Genomic DNA, 26525 nt, shown 5'->3' on the forward strand with positions numbered 1-26525 from the left:
ACAATAAATAGCAAGACAATTCAGAACTATTTTGCTCATTTATAATACTGTGGTAGTATTGGTAATGTTCTAATTTGTTCTGTATTTCACTTAACTATGTAATTTGTTACTCAGTTAAATGGTGTATTGTCCTTTTTATGCCTTTTAAACTATTTCCGTTGTTACGAACCCCGTAACTGGGTCAATACCAGCAAAGATAGAGACGTCCGTTGAAGTCTGATGATACTATTTTTAACAGTATTTATTAGTAAAAATACACAAAAATAATATCAATGCAAATATACAGACAATATACGTCGTCAATACTAAATCTAAAAGTGCGGGTATAATAATAATCAATAAGAAATAAGCTCTATCGTTGTCTAGGGGATAATGTATTGTCCGATGGAAATATAAAGTTCACTCAGTTCATGCAGGCTGCAGCCGTTGGGGACCGCTGTGTTGCAATTGTTGGAGAGAGAGAGAGAGATTAGGAGAAAAACTTGCCAGCTTTCCTTTTATGATTTCAATCCGTCAGGTGTCTCGTTGTTTTGGCCGTTCAATTGTGACCTCTCCTTTAGCTAAACCGTTCTTCCGTGGTGAGCCCGCCACCCCAGGCAAGGGAGGACGCACATGAGCCCCCACCGGCTTTCGCTATAAAACGCTGTCACTGGATTTCTAGCGTTTCTCCTGGTGCGTCTGAAGGGGTTGTTCCCCAGATCCCTCTTTTATCCTTACTCACGGGGTCTCAGATGTCAATCAGGTTGGGATGATGCAATCCCTCAACCAGACTACTCTGGTTGTCCCCTGAGGGGTTTCAATGAATAGTACAGTACTCAATACACAATTCTGTCTCCAAGAGACAATGGCCATTATCAGTGGTTCCGTTCCGCTGAGGCCAGGACACATTCCAAACCTTGTGTATTCTGCGTGTCTCTCTCTCATTTCCTGTGTCCCAGACCCGAATTAATAGCGATATTGTGATTCTCAAAAAGGAGGGGGCGACTTTGTACCCTTCGGCCCCTCAGAGTTGCTTCACATTCATAACACCATGAAGCTTCAGCTAATTGGGGGAGCCGCTTAACTGAGCCAAAATATACAGGTTCAAATGTATCCCAATTAAGCAGAATCTACTGTATATGGTAACATGAACTATATGTACTTTGACAATTAATTTACTTTGAACTGGAAATTTGAACTTCCAATCTGACAATATTGAAGAAGTTTTACTTCAATAAATGAAAATCTTTGCGCTTCACATCATGTCCCCTTTGTTAGGCCAAACATTCCTTGGCTCTTTGGAAAATGGAATCAACTGATGGTTGCTTGTGGAAAGGAAATCCTGGTGATTCCAGTCAAATCAACTGACAGGGAGGCACTGAGGGCCGATGGGGGAATTAATTCCTTAACTTGTCCTTCAGCACCTTAAGGCCAAGTCTACCTGTAAAATCAAAACTAGAGAGACAAGAGAGGCATACGAATCTCTTCCATGCAGAAGTCAGCTGGATTACATGGCATATAGACAAAGATCATTTGAAATCATGCTGGATAGTGTTTAAGCTTAAAATAATACACTTCACAACTTTTTTTTCATCTGAATGCATTTAAACCTTTCTAAAATATTGGGCATGGGCGATGGTGTTGAAAAAAAATGTAGTGGTACTTCCTCTTCTCAGTCTAGACAGAGGCTCCATTTCCCAGTCTACTATGGAAGATGAAATGCTCACTTAGTGATGCCATGGGTGGGCATTATCCCAAAATTCTTGACAGAATTATTGCCCAAAAGATTGTTTCCAATATCAAAATATCCAACTGAAAAAGGATGATGATTTGGAAAATAGAATCAACTGACTACTGATGGTCAAATGAACCAAGCATATAATCCGATCAAGCTTTGCAATTCAAAATAGGTAACGTTAATGCAAACCTCAGTAATATAGCGTTGTGTACACTTCTCTTGTAATTTAATGCTCAATGCTTCCACTCCTGCATTAATAAGGGAGATGACGAATAAAGAACTACAAACTTAAATTCAATCCCTGAAATTTATTTTATAAACCATCAGAACGTAGTGGCATAAATAAAGATAAATAACTACAAATGTTTGATTGCCTGCTCACATCTGATTAATGGAAATTCTCATCCATGCGACTTCAGATTACATCATCATTTGAATCGGCGATGGAAGGACACCCATCATTAATATCTGCCTTAGCTCTGTTTATACCTTTGCATTGAAGCTTGGGACTGTAGACAATAGTTACAGGTTGCTCATGGTCAAGGAGCTGTAGTCTTTCAGAGCTAGAAGAAAACACCATGATTTTCTGGCTGTTTCAGTCCCTTTGGGGTTATCAACACACCCACAAGCTTCCATTACTTGGTGAGCATTTTACTTGAAACCCTCCAGTACATTTTTCATGAGAAATGGCATTCACAGAACCAACCGCTTTTCATTTTCAAATGTTTTGGCTTCTTCAGCAGATATGCTATTGCCATTCAAGCTGTTTGGGAAAGAACAAAGACCAGTTAACATCTACCCCAGACATAGATGAATTACCATTTCTTTGTGGATCCTTTATAAAAGAACAAACATCTACCCTGCTTATATGCCTAAAATATTGGAAATGGCATGGAGGAGGGAATTCACAAACTGAATACCTACATCAAATGTCAAGGCCTTTCCTTTGGGAACAAAGAGAAAGAATGAAAGGAAAGCGACTTTACTACCAATCTACCAGAAATATCCATCTTTATCACATCTGAGAGGCTGGTTGTTCCTTCAAAAAGGGGAAGAATTTGGGGTTTCATAAAGCGAGATCAGGTAAAGGAGACAGGCAACATTGGATGGCAATGTAAAATTCAAAGCCAGAGCTCTCATTTCCAATTGCAAGGACATTCTGAAACAAGGTTTTGAAGCTTGCACCATTTGACTCGAGAGGAGAGAATGTTCCACACTAAATATTATAACCGAGTCAACTGAAAATTGTCAAATTTATTGGTTCTGGGGATAATTTTAATGTTGCAAGGCAGACTGCCACAGCTCAACGCAAGAGCAAAGCATGAATATCCCTGGACCCAACCATATGTTTCATTTTTTATTGAAAACTAGGACATTGGAACATTTCTGACATTCAATGTCCTAGTTTTTAATTAAAAAATGTTCCTGATATCACTTTTTCTTCACTGGAAACTGTGAACAGAACTTTGCCCACTCTGATATCATGGCTTCAAAGTGATAACAATTTGGATAATCTGGGAATTGGATGCATGATTGAAATGGATATATTTCATAGGGTTAAGGAGAAAGGCAGTAGGCATGGGACTAATTGTACAATTCTCGCCAAGATCTGCCAGGGGTATAATGGACTGTATTACCTTCTTCCAGACAATGAGATTTTTCTTACCATATCTCTTTAATTGTTGAATTTTTAGTTAGTACTTCTAGGAAAGGCTTTACACCCGCACCAGTAATTTTGTTGTTTATCAACCTGTAAATAAAATAATATATTTGATTATGTCAATATACGATGCACTGCTAGGAGTGACAGGCAGTGTAAGGGGCAATCGGGCTGCCCTTCCTTCCAGTCACATCAAAAAAGCGGCCCCTAAGGAACCAGAGTAGTGCAGAGCATTGGCTCTAGTGACACAGGTTAAATCTGTGGCAGACCCAATGTGAGACAAGCTGAATTGCTTTCAAATTGGCTGACCCAGTGTCAGACGATGAACTGCTGCGTGCTTGTTCTTACAGAAATGTGGCTCCAGGGCATACGACTTGGACTTCGTGAATTTCATTAAGGAACAGATTGCTTTCTTCTTTTCAACAAACTCTACGGAAGAAATTTCCAGCAGGGTCCTATGGGATACTTTTAAAGCATACATCCGTGGACAGATTATCTCATATTCTGCTGGACTGAAAAAACGAATTAATAAAGAGATTTGTATGTTGGTTGATAAGAAATATTCTATCACTCCTAGTCAGGAGCTTTATAAAAAGAGGGTCCAACTTTAAAAGGAGCATAGTTTACTTTTAACATCCTCGATTGAAAATCAATTAATTAAATCTATGAGTCATTTGTATATATGGTGATAAATTTGGTAAACTATTGGTTAGTCAATTGAAATCTGCTTCGGTTAAACACCAGATTATTAAAATTTGTAAACGAGATGGAAATATGATGGTTGATCTTTTCAAGAATTTTACACCTCCTAATATCAATCAGAATTTCCTGATGACCCCACTATAATGCATGAATTCTTAAGGAAATTGAATGTTCCAAAATTATCACCTAATGAATGTTTAGTATTAGATGCTCCTATTATGGAATAGGAAATAAAAGATGCTATTTCTTCAATGAATTCAGGTAAAGCACCTGGCCCAGGTGGTTATACAGTAGAATTTTTAAAAATCTTTCTCTACTATACTTTCTCCCTAGTTATGTAGAATCTTTAAGGATGCATTATTTATAGGTAAATTACCACAATCTTTTTATGGTGCCTCTATTTCCTTAATTCTTAAAAAAGATAAAGATCCCACTGAATGTGCATCATATAGGCCTACATCCTTATTGAACGTGGATTCTAAGACTTTCTCTAAAATATTGGCAACTAGACTGAAGAATGTATTGCCTCAAATTATTTCGGTTGATCAGACCGGATTTATCAAAAAGCGCATTCGTCCTTTAACATTAGGAGATTAATGAATATTGTTTATACTCCCTCATCTAGAACTCCAGAATGTGTCATCTCATTGGATGCCGAGAAAGCATTCGATAGAGTTGAATGGCCATACTTATTTAGTACGTTTGAGAAATTTAATTTTATTCCACAATTTATATCTTGGATTAAATTGATATATTATACCCCTATGGCTTTGGTACTTTCCAATAATATAAGATTTTTTTTCAGTTGTTTCGTGGCACTAGGCAAGGCTGTCCTCTTAGCCCATTGTTATTTGATATTGCCCTGGAACCTCTAGCTATTGCTATTCGTGACTCACCTACAATACTTGGCATTTCCCGTGGGAATGTGATACATAAGCTATCATTATATGCAGATGATTTGTTACAATATATTTCGAATCCTGAGAAATCCATTCCTGCTGTTATATCATTTCTCACTCAGTTAAGTAACTTTCCTAGTTACAAACTGAATCCCAATAAGAGTGAACTTCTCCCTTTAAATATGCAATTTGCAATTTATAGACGTTTACTATTTAGATTGGTTACAGATGTTCTTACTTATCTATGTGTTAAAAATCACTAAAAAACATAAGGATTTATTTGACATTAATTTTTTACCTTTAATAGACCAGGTCAAACAACCGCTTACTAAATGGTCTTCACTGTCTATATCACTGATTGGTCGAACTAATTCTGTTAAGATGATTATTTTACCTAAATTTTTATATCTTTTCCAAGCGATACCAATCTTTCTTCCTAAATCCTTTTTTGATATTATTGACTCTAAAATTCCGTCTTATATATGGCAGAATAAAAATCCTAGGTTAAGGAAAAAATACTTGCAGAAATCTAAAAAGAACCGTGGCTTGGCACTGCCGAATTTAAGATATTATTATTGGGCAATTAATATTCGATATTTAATATTTTGGACACAAGGTGTGGATATTAATGTCAGTCCGCAATGGGTTAACCTTAAATGTAATTCTACACAAGGATTTTCATTGGTTTCGGTCTTAGGGACTTTGCTTCCCTTTGTTCTTTCTAAATTGAATAAACAAATGATTAATCCAATAATTAAACATACATTACAAGTATGGCTTCAGTTTCATAAATTTTTTTGGCTTGAATAAATTTATTATATCTATTATATATTATATATTATATATTATATATATCTATTATATATAATCCTATTATATCTAACTTTTTCTTTCAACCCTCTGTTATGGATCAAGCCTTTTTTGTATGGAAAATGAAGGATATGTTTTTGTGATTTATTTTTGAATAACTGTTTCATGTCTTTTGAACAGTTGTCTAGTAAATATAATTTGCCCAGATCTCATTTTTCTAGATACTTACAGATCAGAGATTTTTTAAAAAAAATGATGCTACCTACTTTCCCGATTTCATATCCAACCGATATCACAGAAAAAAACGCTTATCAAAACAGTTTAATAGAAACCATTTATGATATGATTATGAAAATACAGTCAGGCATATCCGATAAAATTAAAAATGAATGGGAGAAGGAACTTCAACTTTCTTTACCTATAGAAAAACGGAAAAAAGTTTTCAATGTTAACTTCTCTTCTATTTGTGCTAAACATACGTTGATTCAATTTAAAATGGTGCATAGGGCTCATATGTCTTAAGATAAATTAGCTCGTTTTTACTCTCATATAAATCCGATCTGCGATAGATGTCATTCTGAGGTAGCCTCTCTGACTCATATGTTTTGGTCTTGCCCTCTTTTGGAAAAATTTTGGAAAGGTATTTTTGATACATTCTCTACAGTTTTGCACATTGATTTACAACCTCACCCTATCACTGCAATTTTCGGTTTACCAATGATTGATCTGCTCTCCTCAGCTCGGCGGATGATTGCATTTGCTACTTTAATGGCTAGAAGATCTCTTTCATTGAATTGGAAAGAGATGAATCCCCCAACTACATCTCAATGGTTTTCCCAAACAATATCCTGTTTAAACTTAGAAAAATTTAGATGTGGTACCTTTGATCCCTCGGTTAAATTTGAAGAAACTTGGAGGCCATTTATTCAATACTTTCATGGAATGTAATTTGACCTTTTCCGATTCCTTTATATTATTTATTAATTTGAATAGAGGAGCGGAGTTGACAACATTAATGATTTTATTTGATATAATAGAATAGCCCAACTTAGTTTAGTTTAGTTTTAGTCTTGTTTACTTTGTTTTTGATTTTTCAACTTGGGGTTTTTTTTTCATCTTTTTATTTCCTTGTATCTTGTCTATATTAAGAGCTTGGGAGGTCAATTATACTGGTGCTACTTATAGTTTTTATTCACGTGTGTTAATTGCCAACAATGTACTCCCACTCCCCTTGTACTATTATGACCGGTATGTATTTGTCTTTGAAAATTTAATAAAAAGATTCAAAAAGAAAGAAAAGGAATACTAGAAATTTAGCCAGTGAAACTGACATCCATGACAGGTTTCCCAAAACTGCCTAATCCAATTCCTTCTCTCATCACCCTCTAAAGGTTTGGCTAACTTATGCCCATGCATTCACTCCCCTCTATTTCTGTAAACAAATGCAGCCCTATAACTCTTGAGACCTCATTATTCCTCTAACTCTACCTTCTCCACCAATGGCGGCCTGAACTCTTATGTCCCAGAGACTCGAGAATTAAAAATTAATCTTCCAGACTCAGGTTATGAGAAATATGGAAGAACTGGTAACTTTAAAAAGTTCTTTAATTGCTTGTTTTATTATTAAAACTTTGGAAGCTTCAAAGAGACTGAATCGAACATCCGGAGCTCTTGTAATAAAAATCTGCAGGGAAAGGTCAACCTGAGGTACAAAATCTAACCACGACCCCTGAACTCCGAAACAAAGCCATATCACACAGAATCTATGTCCCCACTTACCATAAGTGAAGCAGGTTTCTGTTTACCATGAGTGATTCTGCAAAAATTAACGCCGCATCATCGTTCAACTGATTTTCTGTCAACCTAATTTCCAAAAGAAAGTCAAAAACTTCTGAAGTTGATCATCGCCCACTTACAGTAAAGGAATTAAGAAAAACTCAAAATATGCACTGATTAGTCAAAGCCAGTAGGGGGATCTACAAGTCCACTATATAAGCTCCTATGTATACTGCTAATTATCCTCAGTGTGCCATCCCTTCTCCAGTATAATCATTCCTAGTAAACATTGATCTGTTTGAACTCACTGTAATTTGTCCTAAATTTTACTCTTTCTACATTGTTTATATTTACTGGTGTCCAAAAGACTACAAACACAAATAACGTAGGTGGCATATTCCCTTCTGTCTTACAGCTCAGTGACTCAAGTTCGACTCTTTCTCCAGTGCTGTCTGTGCACAGCTTGCATGTTTGACACATCAAAGAATTACATAACAGCTTGAGGATCTTAGCTTACACAATGTAATATCTCACTGGTCAGAGGCTACACTTCAAACAAGTACTTCCTATATTTGAAGTGCTTTGGGGTGTCAATAAGACCATGAGGCATAGGAGTAGAATTAGGCCATTCAGCCCATCGAGTCTGCTCTGCCATTCCATCATTGCTGATCCCAGATCCCACTCAACCGCATAGACCTGCTTTCTCACCATATCCTTTGATGCCCTGTCCAATCAGGAAACTATCAACTTCCATTTTAAATATACCCAAGGACCTGGTCTCCATCATAGTCTGTGGGAGAGCATTCCACAGATTCACTACTCTCTGGCTAAAAAAATTCCTCCTTACCTCTGTTAAATTGAGGTCACCCCTCAATTTAGAGGCTGTGCCCTCTAGTTCCAGATGCCCCCACCATAGGAAACATCCTCTCCACATCCATCTCATCTAGTCCTTTCAGCATTTGGTAGGTTTCAATGAGATCCCCCTCTCCACATTCTTCCAAATTCCAGTGAATACAGGCCCAATACTGCCAAACACTCCTGATATGATAACCCCTTCATTCCTGGAATAATCTTCATGAACCTCCTCTTGCAAGTTAATATGGTGTTATATAATCACAAGTCTATTTTTATGAGATGACTACAAGCCTACAGAGGTATTGAGGTGCTGCAGTGAAATATTACTGAATTGTTGCTGTTCAACCAGATGAAACTAAATGTTCTGATATCAAGACAATTATTACCAAAATGTCTCCAGGGAACAGTTGTCTCGCAGTGCTGCTGCCAAGCTTTTACCGCCTTCTGTGGAAATGCCATTGGCTGCCAGACTAGATAAAGAACGTAAACATTGAGCAAATCAAAGAGTCGCAATGACAGCTTGAATATAGTGATTTACATACAGTAATAAAGAAACAGTCCAGTTTACCACATCACAGACCTTCAAACCTTGCTTTCAGTTCCTTAGCCCAGAAGCTCTACAATTATCCAACTGTTTCTTTTATCCTCTCCACCTTAAAAGGCTACATCTTGAAAAAGTTTCACCCAAAGCTCTTATTTGCTGAACTACATTGGCTATTGGTTCTCAAATGTCTCCATTTTATATTTCAGCCCTTACTCTTCACTATCACTGCAATAAATACCAAAGAATCTCGTACTCGCCTGACATCCACAATATGGCCATGTTTTCAGCAAACTCTGGAAATATTTGAATACACCTCCCACCAGACACTTCTCTTTTACATTAATGATCTCACCTATCCATGTTCTCTCTCGCAATGCCCATTAACAGAAATGGGATGATGGGTGTTCTGAGGTGTTGGTAGTGAAAAACATTGGACAAAGCACCAGGGGAAGTCCCCTGCACTTCCTTGAATAGCACTCAGGGATGTTTAACACTCACTTGACTAGACAGCTGATCGACACATACAACGGAGAGGTCACCACACACTGCTTTAAATCCCCAGAGTAGTGCTTGCATCCGTAACTTCTGAGTCCCAGCATGCACTGCCACCGGGTTATGCATGACTGCACTAGCTTTTAATAGTAAGTGTGCCGTTTCATCACAAAGGCTCTCATTGAACCTGCAAAGTGGTTTTCAGCTTCAGCACTCATTCTTAAGCAATAAATCTGGATGCACTGGGCAACTTTCAATCATCTTTACAAAAATGTTATTGCCCTGCAAGATATTATCCAGGTCAAGCCATAAAGCCAAGAGCAATTAATTACCTGAGTTCTTGTATTGAAGGGTGATTCCTTAAAGTTTCAGCAAAGGCAACAGCACCCAAATCTCCAATCCGGTTCCCCCACATTCTGTAATTGAATTTGTGACTGATCATCACTACGGGTGCAAACCAACGCACTTAAGCAATGTGTATGAACTAAGTAATCATTTAATCATTAAACTATAGGATGCATTCAGGTTACTCTATAATTAACTTTCAATCAGGTTTCATATATTTTCTGACATATCTACTTGCTATAGAGTAATACCTCTTTCTGGGTAAACAGAAAATGGAAGCAGTCATCTCTTCCAGCAAAAAATTGGATGCTAAGCAGCAGTTAGTGAATCCACAACCACAAACACAAGTGAAGGTCTTAGGTTTATTTTTATTTTATTTAGAGATAAAGCACGGACGGTAACAGGACCTTCTGGCCCAACAAGCCTGTGTTGCCCAGTTACATCAATGTGACAATTAATTGACTAACCCATATGCCTTTAGAAAGTAGGAGGAAACTGGAGCACCCAAGGAAATCCACATGGTCAAGGGGAGAATGTAAAAACTTCCAGACAGAGGTGGAATTGAACCTGGGTCACTGGTGCTATGATAGTATTACTCTACCCTCTACCCATTTTTTTCCTTTTGCTACGCTCCGATATTTTTTATGCTTTCAGTGGATATCTGCTAAATTTATGATGGTCTGTGGCCGATGAGACAGCTTCACTCTCTTCCTCACAAGTATCTGCCTTCTGTTTTAGGCTTTGCTCTAGCAGCAACACTGAAATCAGAAAATTGTTGCGAGTACAACTCACTTCGAGAAGCTCGTAATGGTGCTTAATTACTTACAAATTCTCAACTTAGCCTTTTGGATTGGATTTCTTATCAACTGACACCCTGGTTGGGCCTCAGATGGAATATTATATCCCAGTTACCCATCTTAAGCAAGGATGGCAAGCATCATGAGATGAAACACAAGAGGTGTGCTGCAGTGATGGTACGGATTGGGTGCAGGAGTCATGTGGAGAACGTAGGAAAGCTGGGGTTGTTTTCCGTAGGTTAAGTAAGTTGACATACAAAGTTATGAAATGTTCTACTGGAATAAGCAAGGAAAATGCTTCCAGTAATAAGAAATTCAGTAAAGGAAGATTAATTTTAATGGCTCTCTCTATCAGGAGAGAGGATTTAAAAAATTCCAACCATCAATCAGTATATCATATTAAATGACTGCCTGAAGGATGCTGTAGAGATCAGTAAGTTGCAAAGGGAAATCAGGTGAAACTGAACTGAATACTTTGTGGGTAAAAGCAAGGATCGTTCTTTCAAAGAGTCAGTGCAATCAAAGTGGGCTGAATTAGATTTTAATGAACTATAAGATTCTACAGTAATTCAATCATGTTTGTTTTTGGGCGGTGGGTTCCATCTGCTATTGTAACAAGGCAAAAGTTATAACAAACAAGGTATTTTGAACAAGCTAGAAATGTTGAGCAATGCACACAAAATGTTGGAGGAATTCAGCAAGTCAGGCAGCTTCTATGGAAGGGAATAAGCAGCTGTCATTTCAAGCCAAGATCATTCATCAGGTTTGGAAAGGAAGGGGGCAGAAGGGATAATGAGAAGGTAAGTAAAGGGGAAGGAGTGCAAGCTGACAGATGATAGGTTAGACTTGGTGAGGGGCGAAGTGGGTGGGTGGGGGGAAAGGGGATAAAGTTAGAAGCAGGGAGGTGATAGGTGGACGAAGAAAAGGACTGAAGAAGGAATCTGATTGGAGACGAGAGCAGACTATGGAAGAAAGGGAAGGAGGGTTGGGAGAATTAGATGGAGGTGAAGGGCAGGTGAGGAGAAGAGAAGGGTGGCTACACCAGAAGCACTGGATACAATGGATGACCCCAGCAGACCCACAGGTGAAGTGTCATCTCACCTGGAAGGAGAGTTTGGGGCCCTGAAAAGTATAACTGAATCAAATACATAATTTTGTTTTGAAATGCTAGCAAGTTCACACAGAGGGGATTCAGTGTATTTTTCTTTAGTCAACAGGAAAAAGCGCAGAGGTGCGGGTTACGATGGCTCAACTGGTTGCACTCTCCCCTTCAGGTGGGGTGGGTTTAAGGTGTAAATCCAATAAATTTGATCATACAATGACGAGGAAGTACTCCAAATAATGGGGGAGCTGGAAGTGCCCTCTTTCAGTTCAATTATTAAACCAGGTGGAAGTAAGAAGCCCACAGCACTGTTTCACTGCAATGGCCAACATAACAGTCAAAAGCAGCAAAAATAGATTTATCTTATTTGCATTTATAAGATCTTATAATAGAACATTGGTTGCTGTGTTTTCTTTGCAGCTATATCTTGAATACATTTCTTTCACATTGCAGAGCATGGTGGAAATCCTTGGGAGGCATTAAATAAATGCTAATTTGTTCTTTGTTTCTATGAGTAACACTGGGTTCAGGACAGATAGCAATTTATTTTACACTATATTTTTCTATATCTTTTCCAGGAATTTCTGACACTCGTCAAGTAGAGGGTTCTTATTATTCCCATTATTGAGAGAAAGTATGTTAAGCCTACTCTGAATTTAATAACGTAGTGAGATCAAAAGTTCAGGATAAATTACATGACAGAGTGGTGGTGATTTATTGGTGAAAGATCCGAGAAAGGACAAGCTCAGTCACAAGTTGCAAACTGGTAAACCACAATGAACAGAGGAAATATGCAAAAGAAAATATTTCCCAATTTCCTTTTCAAAGTGGATGGTAACAAGCTGTTTAAGTGTGCTACATTTGTGTAAGTGAGACTCTGGCCTACCAGTTTGTCTGTTCAACCCAATACAAATGGCATTGAAAGTTACGTTTCCGGATGTCATCAGTCGTGAATGTTGAAGAGTTATTTTTGAGGAAGGTTTAAAAATTTGTGAGTACTGTTTATCGTGCAACAAACTCTCCCAAGGATTATCAACAGTACTGCAATGCTCAAAATGCATCAGCAGTGAGGTTTCTTAATCACAATGATCTGGAAAACTTCACTTTCACCTGATTTTCAGAAACAAATGTTAAAAATGAGCACCCAACAGACTGTTATACAGCAGCCTTCAGGCTGACAGCTTATTCTGCACTGAGCTCACACTGAACACTGAGCCCCTCCTTGTATTTTGAACAACTTGCTGCGAGCAAACCCACTTTACGATGCTTATTTATCTAGACTTAGCCCTCCCATCGATGGGTGCCACAAAACTGCAACAAGAGCCTTCCACACACTATCGATACAACACAGGAGTCAGTTTCTTCCCAGGATGTACTAGGACCCATGACCTTAATTAAATTTCTCAGGGGAATACTGGTTACGCGAGCTACACTTTCACAAATCAGGTATGCCTGCAATGTTCCAACAGTCAAAGTCAAGGTCGCTAAGTCTCCCAACTTCCTAGCTTCAGGATCACCCCAGCTGATGGTATTTTAACATCAGTTCAGTGCTCACCAATGCATTAGGCTAGTCAGTGATGCTCTCCGCTCCACCTACTTCTGTCAACCGAGCAGGGACGAGACATACTGGAGGAGGAGCATTCACTGTTAATAGGCTTCCCCAAGGTGCTGGCTATGACAGTCAGACCTTGTGTGGTCGTTAGACCTCCATTCACAGGTCAACCACATGTAGGTGAGTGCTGGAATCTGAGAAGTTGGTGACAATAATAAAAATAATGATTAATACCAGATTAGTATATATGTATGTACCCTGAGTGTTTGATTCTGGAAAGGTTCTCAGAAGCTCCCTAACATTCATTCTCCCTAACACTCATCCTCAAATCACACACAGTTTGATAGATATGATTACTAGTCATGTACCCTGCAGACATACTACCATGATAAATGACATAGCTTAAAATGAATGCAGGCATTTCCCTCGTAAACAGATGACTAAAACAACCAGCTCAGTTCAGTCTCTGCCAGCTATTGCAGCAAGATTGCACAAGTCCACATGTCCTTGCAGTCTTCATCATGGTCCTTGCAAAAGTAATGCAAATGTTATTCCTTTTCATGCAGAAATCCTGTTCTTTTCAGAAAAATCTGCAGAGTGCAGTAATTGCTGTCCAAGACCAGCCTCCTTTATAAGCCCGTGTGACTTCCCATGGCCTCTTGACATGGTGCTCTACAGTTCCTGTACAGAGTGCACTCTGTCTCCTCTCCTTTGAATCCTAACTTGAGGGATGGACCAGCCTCACACAAGCATTAGAATTTGGTACTCTTGTAAATACAGAATGACAGGGTGAAATTGCAGAAGCATTTATCTAGTGCTTTACATTGACAACTTCATAAACTGCCCAAGAAGGAGAAGGAACTAAAGGATGGAAAACATGAACAGAACCGGTATTCAGCTCAGTTACTTGGCTTCGATCAACATGAATTGCACAAATAAGAGTTATTGTACAACTTTAATGGAACAGCACTTCTATCCTCAAAAATAAAATCTTAATCTCCTCACCACTTGGATCTCTTAAACATCTTGTGTTTTTACGTGGGCTTGGAAACCAGGCTTAAAATGTCTCCCCTGTGGTTTCCTGGCCATCTTTGAGATGTGGGCGTTGCCTCAGGATGTATGTGCTCTCGCACTCATAAGGGTCACCTCCGGTTTGAGAGGTGCCCGTTGGTGAGCCTGTGCACTGACAAAGCAGGCCTGACGTAGTGGCAAATTCAGTGGCTTGAAGTTGGCGACTGCAGGAGAGATTATAATGTCCTCAGAGAGGAGCCTGATTGCCAGCCTGCTGACAGCGCTCACGTGGCTCCTGGCAGACAATGATGTACACATCTTTCATGTCTCAGATGGCACAACTTCACCATTGGCTTCCAGAGCTCTGCACAGTACCACACACAAAGCATGGAGGATGACTGCCTTCTCTCTGATAACAGCACCAGCCTCCCGCTGAGCAACAGGCTGCTGGATCAGGGAAAGAGCTGGAGGATTGTCACATGACAGGCAAAAACCTACACCCTCCTTGGCACAGCCATTCACTTCCAAAGTAGAAGGAGCTTCACCTTCTCTACATCAGCTCCCAAGAAAATGTGGATGAGGTGCATGCTCCTCATTATTTATTTGATCTGAGAGGTTAGACACTACATCAAGCATCTTAGGATGCCTTTCCATGAGTCTTCCTAAATGCCCCCCTCTTGTGTCGTCAACCAAACCCTCCAGGTCAGCATTACTAACTGGCCTCATTAAGGGCAGAGCTCATATCTGAGCTGGTGCTCCGTAACTACGGCAACCAGTGATGCCATCTCTTCTTACTCTTCAGTAAACTGGGAGGGAGCTGATTGTGGGTGTGTGGGTGTCTGTCTTTATCTTTAAACGGGGCAACGAAGATACAGCTGAGTTCTTTGTTGGGCAAATATGCAGCGAAGGTGGAATCGAGTAATTCCCAGGGTCTGCCTGATCAGGGGAGCAAACTTAAATGAAAGCCAGACAAGTTACCTACTTTCCACTCAAGCACTCACAGCTAAACAGGGAAAATCCACATAATAAAGGGACACAAAGTAAGAAAGATTGGTCCCAATTGACTTTCCAATAAACCTCTTGCCAAAATAATTAAAAACTGATGTTAAAGGATATTCGCCTCTAAACATGTGCAGCACATCAAACCAAATAGAACAACTCTGTTTACCATGTAGATTCATGCACTAAAACACGACACATGTGGATTCAGTCAGGAACCTGATGCAGAGTTCACAGTCATTGTTCCACTGATGCCGGGAAGTAAAGTGCACAGCAAGGGCCTTCCATCAGGGCAGCCCCTCTGCAGCCACAGGGAAGGTTCCGATGGAGAGGGAGAAATGCCCACTCTTACAGTACACTCCTAGGTCTTCCCCATCCTACAGAGTGAACCGGTCTGATGAACTCACCACAAAAGCTCTGCAATTGCTGCATTCATCTTATACAGTTCATTCTGCAAAGGAAAGGTGTGATCAACGCAGAGATCACTACTTAATCTTCCATAACTTTGATGGAAAGACCATCATTGATGGCAGGACACTGACATAACAGTGCACAGGGTCAGGGAGGCTAAGGAAACTATGCGCAAATGCATATGGTAACAAAGATGATATCTTTTAAATATTTAAGTGTTTCACTGCTTAACAGTGTTATCATGATAGTTTAATTAAATACATGGTATGAGGTCGAGAAAAAATACCTAATGGTTAATAACACAATACTAATTACAAAAAATGTGTTGAAATGGAAATATGCTGAATATTTACAGACAGTGAAGGGTAGTGCAATAATTTAAACTATTTAATCACGTTGGAAACAGATGGCCTTGCATAGAAGTACCAGGAACATGTCAAAGAAGATAAAGATCCTCTCCAGGTTATAGCAGAGTTCCATCCCTGTGAACTGTACATATCCTGAATAGTTCACATGTCAGAATCGCACCCACAAACCGTAATCCCAAATGGCAGAAGATGCCTACAGTGCTAAGTAGTTGGCAAATCCCTCCCACTGGTCTCCCAAGTTCTCATTCTTAAGCTGCGGAGGAACTGTACATGTTAAATAGTGCTAATGTCCTAATGCTTCTAACAAATAAAGCAGGTGAAGAACATTGATTAACAGACAAAGAGAACGAGAGAGGGGAAAACACAAACATGAGAAAAGCTGCTGATGCTGGCAACACACACAAAATGCTGGAGGAACTCAGCAAGTCAACCAGCTTCTATGGAAAGGAATAAACAGTTGATGCCTCGGGCTAAGAAGTTCCAACGGAGGGTTTGGCCCAAAATGTCGACTGTTTATTCCCTTCCATAGACGCTGCCTGGCCTGCTGAGTTCCTCCAGCATTTGTGTTGCCAAAGGAGCAAATACCATGTCAGTGAAGCAAACCATATGTTCCCAACAGAATCCTTGATAACTAGTCAAGTCTGAAAAAGAACCAACAGGAATAAGTAGCTCAATATACAAATGAGATAACAGGACTAATTACAAAACATTAAAAATTCTGGAAGTAATTCAAAAAATGCGTAGCTCTAGCAGTTGATGATTGGATTGATATTTCCGATCTTGGCAATTTACTTGCGAACGTTGCCATGTGAGGAGACACCACAATCAACAGCTCACTGACAATGTCGCCTCACGTGGTGACAAAATTTTTGCAACTAAATTGCCAAGATTGGAGAACAAATCAACCTAACCATTAAAAAAATGTCATTCAAACAAGGGAAAAGGTGTCTTAGGGGTTCCAAGAAACAGACTGTGATGAATATCTTTGATAATTATTACTTCTTCGTTCTGAGTTAAATTACTTAACACATCTGTTGTGCTTGTAACCAAAATACATGTATTCCATGGCTTGTTATAGTCACAAACAAACCCCTCGAGTTACATCAAATTGGAAATTTCAAGAGTAACTACAATTGGCAGAGGAGACCGATCTTATGTGTGGTTGGCTAAATTTTCTTATGACCACTACTTGACTTGAAAAAGATGACAGGAATGATCTAATGTGTGCAAAGTGACTTTTATGTGCAATTTGCATGTAGAAAGCAAATACACAATGGGCAAATACAGTCAAACAATCTAAAGTTCTGGTCCAGCAAATCTTAAGTATGCTTTCCTGTTCTGAAGAAAGCTTTAAAATGGTGAAGGTAGTCAAAGTGACAGAAGGCTCATTTATAAAGACAGGAATATGAAATATGGCTAAAAAAGGTTGCAAAAATATGCTATTCTAATTTCCGAAGATGAAAGAGAAGTAACTCATTAAGGTCTTAAAAATACAGATCTTGAAATTTATTTTCAATTAGCATGCAAAGTTAGTGCAAAAAATTACACTGTGGTTCTACTTTAATAATATCTTCTTTACACATACAGTGAATCACATAGGCATCAGACAAAACCAGAGAGGCAGGAGAGTGAAAAACACTGATGCCACAATTAAGAAAATTTTTGATTGTTCTTTATGGAAACAAGCCTAGTGGTTCTCCTTATAAATAGGTTCTAAACATAAGAAGCAAAATTCTATACTCACCCCAAGTCTCTGAATGCCTTGTTTTTCTGAATTGCTTGTGCTAATAATTTCCCTCCAACACTTGTAAGCTTATTGAGGCCAATTCTGCAAAGATCATCGATAGAAATGCTCATGTTATACATTAATAAAATGATCTAATTCAGGAACAAACATCAGACTTTTGTATTTCCCTCCCTTTTTTTCCAACATTGCTCAATCAGGATCCCGCAAGTGACTTACAAGATGACCTGGGTAATGGAAATTTGGAAGTCACTTTATAAATGATAGATGAATTAGAAATGAAAATAATAAACTTGTTTATCAAAAGTAAAAGGCAAAGGCAGACATACTGTCATTAAATAGCAGAGCAATCCTTAAGAGTTAAATATGCCACATTTTCTTATGTGTTCATGATTCACAGCACGAATAATATAAAAGCAAAATATTAAACACACTAGAAATCTAAAATAAAAGAGAGAACAGGCTATAAGCATTCAACAGGTCAGAAAGTACATAATGACCTGAGCTCTAACTCTGTTTACATTTGCCCAATCCTACTGTGTGATTTTTTTCTTCTCTTTTGGACACTCAAGTTAATGGACTTTGACCAGTTTAACTGATACTTTGTTCAGAAAAGTTGTTCCCCTTTCAAGTTCTGCCACTTAAATTCTCAGTGCTCTCTAGACCTATATTGAAATTGTGAATTTATTGCCACTCAGCTTCCCAGAGAACATTGAAAACTGGCATCTGGATTTTCCTCTACTTGCTTTTGTTGTCACAGAGGGGAAAAATACCCACTCTTTGGCCTTTAATTACTATAGATATAACTGTTACTATGAACATCACGTACAATAGAAGTAATTTATACAAATTGTTGGTACATTTCTTACTTTAACGTATGAAGACTTGAACATTCCTCAATGATTTTGGCAATGTACTGAGCACCAACATCAGTGATCTGATTCCTGTATAGGCTGGAAGATTAAGAAACACATTCATGGACAATGACATGGCAGTGGGGCAAACATTTTCACCATATTAACAGCAAACTTCTAACTATAATGTTTCTGTTCCGGCAATATTGATTGTCTTGATAATTTGGTGAATAGGATAAACCCTGCAATAAGATTAAATAAATCACATTTGAATCCATTAAAGCTTCTACATTGGCTTCAATTAACATAGATTAAAAGAAACTAACGCCCAAACTTGCCACATTCCCCTTGAGCTCCCTGAGTTTTCATTTTCCTGATCAACCTGTCAGGAGACTTCTTCCTAAAATCTATGTAGACTTCATCCAAAACACTATTCTCGTCAACAAAAGTTCAGTTGTTGATATAACAGAACTTTCTTTCAATAAATTCACATTGCATGTCCATGACTATCCAATGGTTCCTTAAATACTGATTTATGTAGGTTTTTCCAAATACTGTCCATGACATATGTTTTCAATTTATTCATAGAACAACATCACTATTTATGACTCATCCATAATTACCGAGGGTATTAAAATAATTTATGTATTATTTAGATTAGAAAAGAAAGCAAAGACTTCTTCCCCTGAAAGACAATGTGAACCATATGAGTTTGTATACAATCTGCTCATTTCATTATCACTGTAAATGACTCTAACTCATATTTCTAAAAGTTCTTTAATTACTTGAAATTATCTTTTTCCTTGGCTGCCATAGTAACATTGCCATGGTATTTTCCCAGACTAATAATGCCAGCCCACATCTTTTAATCCCTTCCACTCTATCACATTTAAACCAACGGAAACTTTGAGCTGCCAGTCCTGCCCCTCCTGAACCAAATTCCATTAATGCTACAATGTCATAATTCCACGTGCTGCTCCATGCCCTAATTTCATCTACCTTTCCTTCAATACTCCTTGCAGTGAAACATATGGAGCTCAGAACATTAGTCTCACCATGCTCGACCTTTTGATTGTAGACTTTGAATGTAGGCTTAACAGCATCTTTCTCCACAACCTGTTCTTGTGCTCCATCCCTCTGCAACTCTAGTTTAAACCCCCTATGCAGCTTTAGAACATACCCGCTAAGATATTAGTCCCTCTCCAGTTCAGGTGCAAACCATCCCTTCTGCACAGGTTTTTCCTTCCCTTGAACACAGCCCAATGATCCAAAGAGTCTGAAGCCCTCCCTCCTGCACCACCATCTTAGCCACATGTTAAACTGTACAATCTTCCTATTTCTAGCCTCACTCGCACGTGGTACGGGTAGTAAATCTGAGATCACAACCCTGGAGGTCCTGTCCTTTAACTGAGCACCTAACTCCCTGAACTCATTTTGCAAGACCTCATCGCCTACTCATGTCACATGTACTGACATGAACCATGACCTCTGGCTGATCACCCTCCCACTTAAGAAAGCTGTGAACATGACCCGAGATGTCCCTGACACTGGCACCTGGGAGGCAACATGCCATCCGGGAATCTTGTTCTTGTCCACAGAACCTCCTTTCTGTTCCCATAACCAACAAATCCCCTATCACTACAGCTTGCCACCTCTTCCCCCTTCCCTTCTGAGCCACAGAGCCAGACTCATTGTCAGAGACCCGACTGCCGTGGCTTTCCTTTGCTAGATTATTTCCTCCAACCCCCAACAGTATCCAGAGTGATATATCTGCTGTTGAGGGGAATGGCCACAGGGGTACTCCATGCTGACTGCATATCCCTTTCCCCCCTCCTGATAGTCACCAAATTAGCCATGTCCTGCACCTTGGGTGTCCTTGCATGCCTTGGCAGGGGTCCATGGCATAAAAAAAAGGTTCTGAATCCCTGCTCTGGGAGAAGTTTATAACTGCCAACTAACCTAGTAATTCACACCTCTTTGTGTTGTGGGAGGCAACTGGGAACCCAGAAGAAGCCCACACAGTTATGGGGAAAACATGCATCAGGGGAACAGAACTCTATTCCTGAGATCATTCTATGCTAGTTTCAGATTCTACACTTGTCGGTCTTAATTTATCCACACCAGGTAGTGAAGCAAGGCTGTGCACAACACTGCTGGTGAGCTCAGGCCAGTAATGGCACTAGAAGGAGAATCAAATTTATTGACATTAACTTAGATGATGTGGAATTTGTTGTCTTGTGCCAGCAGAACAGTGCAAAGATATAAAATTGCTACAAATTCATTCAGTTGGTGATAAAAAGAATACAGGATGATCAACACTTACAGTGGAGAGTGTAAGAGTTTTGGGGTGTGCACATCTGTCCCTGTCTGTGTACTAGACTTCCTTGGGTTCATGGGTCTTTTTCCTGTAGTTGCTCATGCTAGGACAATTTTGACATCCTAGGAATTAGTTTTGTGAGTGTCTTTTGGCCTAGCTCAAATGCAAGAAGAGTAAAGCTCTGACAACTAGTTGTAAGTTCCAATAGTTACTCGCTCGGTATTCTGTGTTGTCCTTCAGTTCACCAGCTCTCCAGTTCTCCCACTCCCTTCCAACTCACTGGGGCCATTTCTCATGCTCTCTTTAAAACTGACCAAAGTTCGGTTTATCTTTAAAATTGCTGGCTTCACTGAGAATTTTCATTTTAAAGCAATTTTTTTTAAAATGTAGTCAAAGACCATAAAAATGTCTTGATGTATTCATGAGAATAACATCTAATTGCTTAGACTACTCACAGACAAATTTCAAAGAGCAATCAAAGGGGTCATGGACTATGATTTCAAGTCCTGTGGTTTCTTATGTACACAGATCAAGCCTGAGCTGGTGTACCTTTCCTTGTATAGTGTAGCTCCCCTCCACCCAACAACAACCTTCCAAATATCTGAACAAACCAAAATCCCAGTCTTCCTTGTGTTACACTCAGCCTGAGGCTCCTGCCATTCAATGGTGTATCAGTAACTCTTCATCGGGATATCTCATCCTCTCAATCCAAACTGTCGACAGCCCATTTCCCTCTAGAGATGTTGCCTGATCCACTGAGCTCCTTAGCAATTAGATTTCAATGATTCAATTAAATTAGTTCCCAATTATTTCTATTCCTCCACAGTTCTTGTCCAGTTACATGGTGGCGTAGTGGTTAGCACAACACTTTACAGTACCAGCGACCCGGGTTCATTTTCCACCACTGCCTGTAAGGAGTTTGTACGTTCTCCCCGTGACCATGTGGGTTTCCTCCAGGTGCTCCAGTTTCCTCTCCAGTCCAAAAATGTATCAGTTGGTAGGGTTAATTGTAAATTGTCCCGTGATTAGGCAAGGATTAAATTGGGGGATTGCTTGGCAGTGTAGCTTGATGGGATGGAAGGGCCTATTTTGTGCTGTAGCCCAATAAATAAAAAATCTTTAGAAAATAATCTCATTTTATTTCCTGGATCCAATGTAGATGATCTCAAGACTTCCCTAATCATGGCCTAAAATAGAAAGTTTAAAAAAAAAAATTATATGCTGCTTTTCAGGACATCCCAAACCATGTTTATAGCCAAAGCATCAATAATATCAAATGAAGACTAATCATAAATTTCGACTGTGTGTGCCTGCAAAGAACTGCATGGTCAGAACACAAACTACAAGATGTGAACAATCAGACACATTCCAGGTGCAGCACCTAAAGGGAATGAATGATGCAGGGGCATGTATAAAACTGACTGGATGGGATCTCTGCTGGTGTATGCAATAATGCTGATAATGGTGCATGCTGACTGACTAAATTCCTTCATGTGAAAATTGGACTTGTTTATGCCTGGAACAGAGTTCACTTTGTACTGTGGTGTATATCCCGAGATAATAATTAGGGTGAATTTCAATAAGCTAATGGGGAAATGGCAACTCAGAGAAGAATTTTCCCTTTCTCTCAGCACCTTAAAATTAAACTGAACTTTTCAATTGATTGTCTTGCTCTATCGACCAGGAAATTAAATGGTTTCAGGTTCTGGCATATCGTGGAGCATGGAAAATTACAAATCATTACACACTGCAGTTGGGATGAACAGTTCGGATGAGACAAAGAATCTTAAACTATTTGTCACTGTTTGCTAAGGGGCAGGCAGGAGGTACAGGGTATGCAGTAGCTACATAAACAGCCACAACGCCTGCTTCAAAACCAATACTCAGGCAATTTACAGCAACTTACTTTCAGTCTTGTGTTCAATCAGAATTTGATATACTTGTAGTTCACATAATCATGTATAATATTGCATACAATATAGTTACTAGCAACTTACCCAAGATATTTAATAATTTTATATTTTATGAGTTCTTCAGCCAGCACCTTAGCTCCGTCGTCTGTGACCATGTTTACACTCAACCTGAGTTTAACAACGAAGGACACATTAGGAAGTTTAAATGCATGTGTGTACAACATCCAAAATATAAGCTGCTGTGATTTATCAAAACCCAGCTATTCTCCTGAGTCCTCATACCAGCTATTGAAGTGAGGTCAGGAGGACAAGGGGATAACCGAATCAAAGCAAAAGCAGATCTTGATTTAACATATATTGTGGTTAATATTAACAGCTGTCCATTTCAGCTTGATATAATTGCTTTGCTTCTTCAATTAATTACACATACTGCAACACTTAAGAGTCAATTTTAAACTTTGTAGTAGCTGTACAGTGGACAGTTACACCATGTTACAAAGAAAATGGGTTGGCAAATAGATATGAATGTAAACAATCTTTTAATTAACATCTTATATATCAAAATATCCAAAGGTACTCTAGAGCTAATAAAATAACTTTTAAATGTAATCACAGTTGTATTGCAGCTTCTGACTTGTATACATCAAGCTCCAAAATGTACCATTCTGGCATGGATAACATTATTAGTAAAACTTTTCTTTTTGTTTAAAGTATTATGTCCAAATTTGTAATGGTAAATCTCCATAAACTTACTGTAACAATACTGCTGAAGACCACTAGTTTTCTGTCTCCTAGTTCTTCAATCAGTGCTACAAAGAAATACTTAAGTTCTAACCATTGTATTTCTCAAATTATGCAGGGAGAAAGGGAGATACTTAATATTGACAATAAAATTTGAATGAATGATGCCTGTGAGTCTATCCTTTAAGCAGCTCGTGCACAAAAGAGATCAGCATTTTGCATTTGTCATGTCAAGAAAGAGTTTTCAATGCTTCCTTTATTTTAACTTTCCTCAAAGATTTATCCTCAACTGCTCTCTATGGTTGGAAACCCATGGTTGCAGAATTAAGTCAGGGGATTGTTGGGCAGTGCAGCTTGAAGGGCCGGAAAAGTATTAAATGCTTTCATACAGGCATCAGAAAACAATTGCTGTGGAGACTGCTGGAAATTTTACTAAATAACAGTCATCTTTTTTCACTGAATATGCACTAGATAATTGGCAATTCAGTAAAATTCACTTTGATTTAGCATTGTTTTGAAAATATTTTCGTGAATTTACATGTCCTTTTATAAATCATGTCTTTCCAACCACTTTCTTTTCAAATTATAGTTCCCAGAATACTTTCTTGTACGCATCAATATACACAATAATAGTGCAAATGATAGAAAGTGAAATGAATCAAGGAAAACTTGTGTTTCTCCACTTCCTTGCCAGTTCATTCTGATAACATGTTGTACTTTGAGAGGAATAAAACACCTTAAGGTACCTCACAGGAACACACACAAACACTAACAAGTATGCTAGCATGTTGGATGACAAAAAGCTTGATTAAAGGAGGATTTGTAAAGAGTGTGTTAAAAGTCAGCAGAGAAGTTTTAGCAGGGAATGCCAGCATGTTTAAAGCCCAGAGGGCTGAAGGCGCATCTGGCAAAGGCAGGAAGAAATGCAGTTGCATAGCAACTCAGTTTTGGAAGGAGCAAAGCTCTTGAAGGGTTAGTGGACTCAGAAGACCAAGAAGCAACAAAGTAACAGATTTGATTCTACAGCATCATCAATACAGTAAAATTTCCCACTATAACCTACAGCAGTGTTATGCATTAGTATAGAATGAAAATGGCAAGGTAGTGCAGTGGTTAGCACAACGCTTTACAGTTTCAGTAACCCGAGTTCAATCCCTGCACCTGCCTGTATAAAGTTTGTACGTTCTCCCTGCGACCACATGTGTTTCCTCCGGGTGCTCTGGTTTCCTCCCACAGTCCAAAGATGTACCAGTTGGTAGGTTAATTGGTTGTTGTAAATTGTCTCATGATTAGATTAGGGTTAAGTCAGGGGTTACTGGGTGCTGGAAGGGCCTATTCCACAGTATACATCAATTAAATAAATAAAAACAGACTCCTCATTCCACCATCAGACACCGATTTACACGAATCCCATACTAATTACAAGTCCAGTAGTTTCACCCAGACCCCACTATCACAGGGACAATTTACAGCGGGCAATTAACCTACCGGCCTGCGTATCTTTGAAATGTCACAGAGACAGCACTAGTGGTCAGACCCTCAGAGTACATTGCTACATGAAACTGGCCCATGTGTTTACCACCTCACATCTGTGACAACAGCTAAATAATCAGCAGAAAAATCCCTGCTGCAGGATGCAAAAGAGTTCTTTAAATAAAAGTTCTTTTTGAGGGTGTTGTACTGGAGGCACTAACTAAAAGCAATCTCTCATCTCTCACATTAATGAAGAGGATATTTCAGCAGACTGCTTACAGCTATACACATAACTAATAGTCATTTCCAATTTAACAGGAATTTGGGATTCCTAAACCAGTGGGTAAGTTTTCAAATTCTATTCACTAGCCACTTAATCCCAAGGCACCCAAACTGCTTCCTTACATCATAACCCCTCGAGTGAAATGCTTAAAGCAAGGCCCCATTTGATTGTTCAAATGACCAACATTCTTTTGTCATCGTGATCAGGACAGTGCAGACTTTCCCCGGAGGCTGAGCAATTAACCTATTGAACTTGTGCCAGCAGGTCCATTGATTACAATGGGAATAAAAATAAACAATTTCAAACAGAAAGGCCCATCTACCCATAACTTCCTTTCAACCTGATTGAAATTTAACTAACAGAGCTGACTGAAATGTTTAAATTACATTCCAATGATTGATATTTTAATCATTCTTTTCTAAAATAGTAGGGCAGCATGGTGGCATAGCGTTTAAAGTCATGCTCGACAGCTACAGTGACCCACGTTCGTTTCCCACACTGTCTGAAAGGAGTTTGCATGCTCTCCTCATGACTGAGTGGGTTTCCTCCAGGTGCTCTGGTTTCCTCCCACATTACAAAGATGTACAGGTTAGAGGGTTAATAGGTCACATAGGGGTAATTGGACGACACGAACTTCCTGAGCCGAAAGGACCTGTTACATGCCGTATCTTTAAATGATAAAAATATATATATTTTTTTAAAGTTGAGAACTTTGGAATAAATACTTAATCTCAGTCACAGCTTTGTGGCACATGGCCAAGTGGTTAAGGCGCTGGACTAGTGATCTGAAGGTCGTGAGTTTGAGCCCCAGCCGAGGCTGCGTGTTGTGTCCTTGAGCAAGGCACTTAACCACACATTGCTCCAGTCCACCCAGCTGAAAATGGGTACCGGCAAAATGCTGGGGGTTAACCTCGCGATAGACTGGTGTCCTATCCGGGGGAAGAGGAGGTAGTCTTAGTACTCTCAGTCTCAGTAGCCACGGAAACCGGCTTAAGCACCAGCCTGATAAGCCTATAAGAAGGCTTGGGACAGACTAAGTCACAGCTTTGACTGCAGGTTAGCTTGGACCTGGGAAACTCACTGGTTTTCAGTCAAACCAGCAGCATAGTCTGCCTATTACAGCAAAGAGCTTCACCGATTCTCTGTTGGAAAACTAACGT

The 26525-nt window shown here is 39.1% G+C and overlaps 1 protein-coding gene across 6 annotated transcripts in view; it reads right to left on the minus strand.

The window, feature by feature from the left end:
• Positions 1-223: 223 nt before the first annotated feature.
• nod1 (nucleotide-binding oligomerization domain containing 1) overlaps positions 224-26525 on the minus strand; it is a 67828-nt gene continuing 41526 nt past the window's right edge. For all 6 annotated transcript variants that reach the window (XM_073024124.1, XM_073024125.1, XM_073024120.1 and 3 more), the window contains 8 exons: positions 22953-23036; positions 18654-18737; positions 17785-17868; positions 9788-9871; positions 8806-8889; positions 7568-7651; positions 3384-3467; positions 224-2480 (listed from right to left, as the gene is read on the minus strand). In XM_073024124.1, coding sequence (XP_072880225.1) covers positions 2411-2480; positions 3384-3467; positions 7568-7651; positions 8806-8889; positions 9788-9871; positions 17785-17868; positions 18654-18737; positions 22953-23036 — 658 coding nt within the window. In that variant the 3' untranslated portion in view covers positions 224-2410. The remainder of the gene's footprint in view (positions 2481-3383; positions 3468-7567; positions 7652-8805; positions 8890-9787; positions 9872-17784; positions 17869-18653; positions 18738-22952; positions 23037-26525) is intronic.

The sequence above is a fragment of the Hemitrygon akajei genome, chromosome 20 (assembly GCF_048418815.1).
Source record: "Hemitrygon akajei chromosome 20, sHemAka1.3, whole genome shotgun sequence".
In the NCBI taxonomy this organism is placed as follows: domain Eukaryota; kingdom Metazoa; phylum Chordata; class Chondrichthyes; order Myliobatiformes; family Dasyatidae; genus Hemitrygon; species Hemitrygon akajei.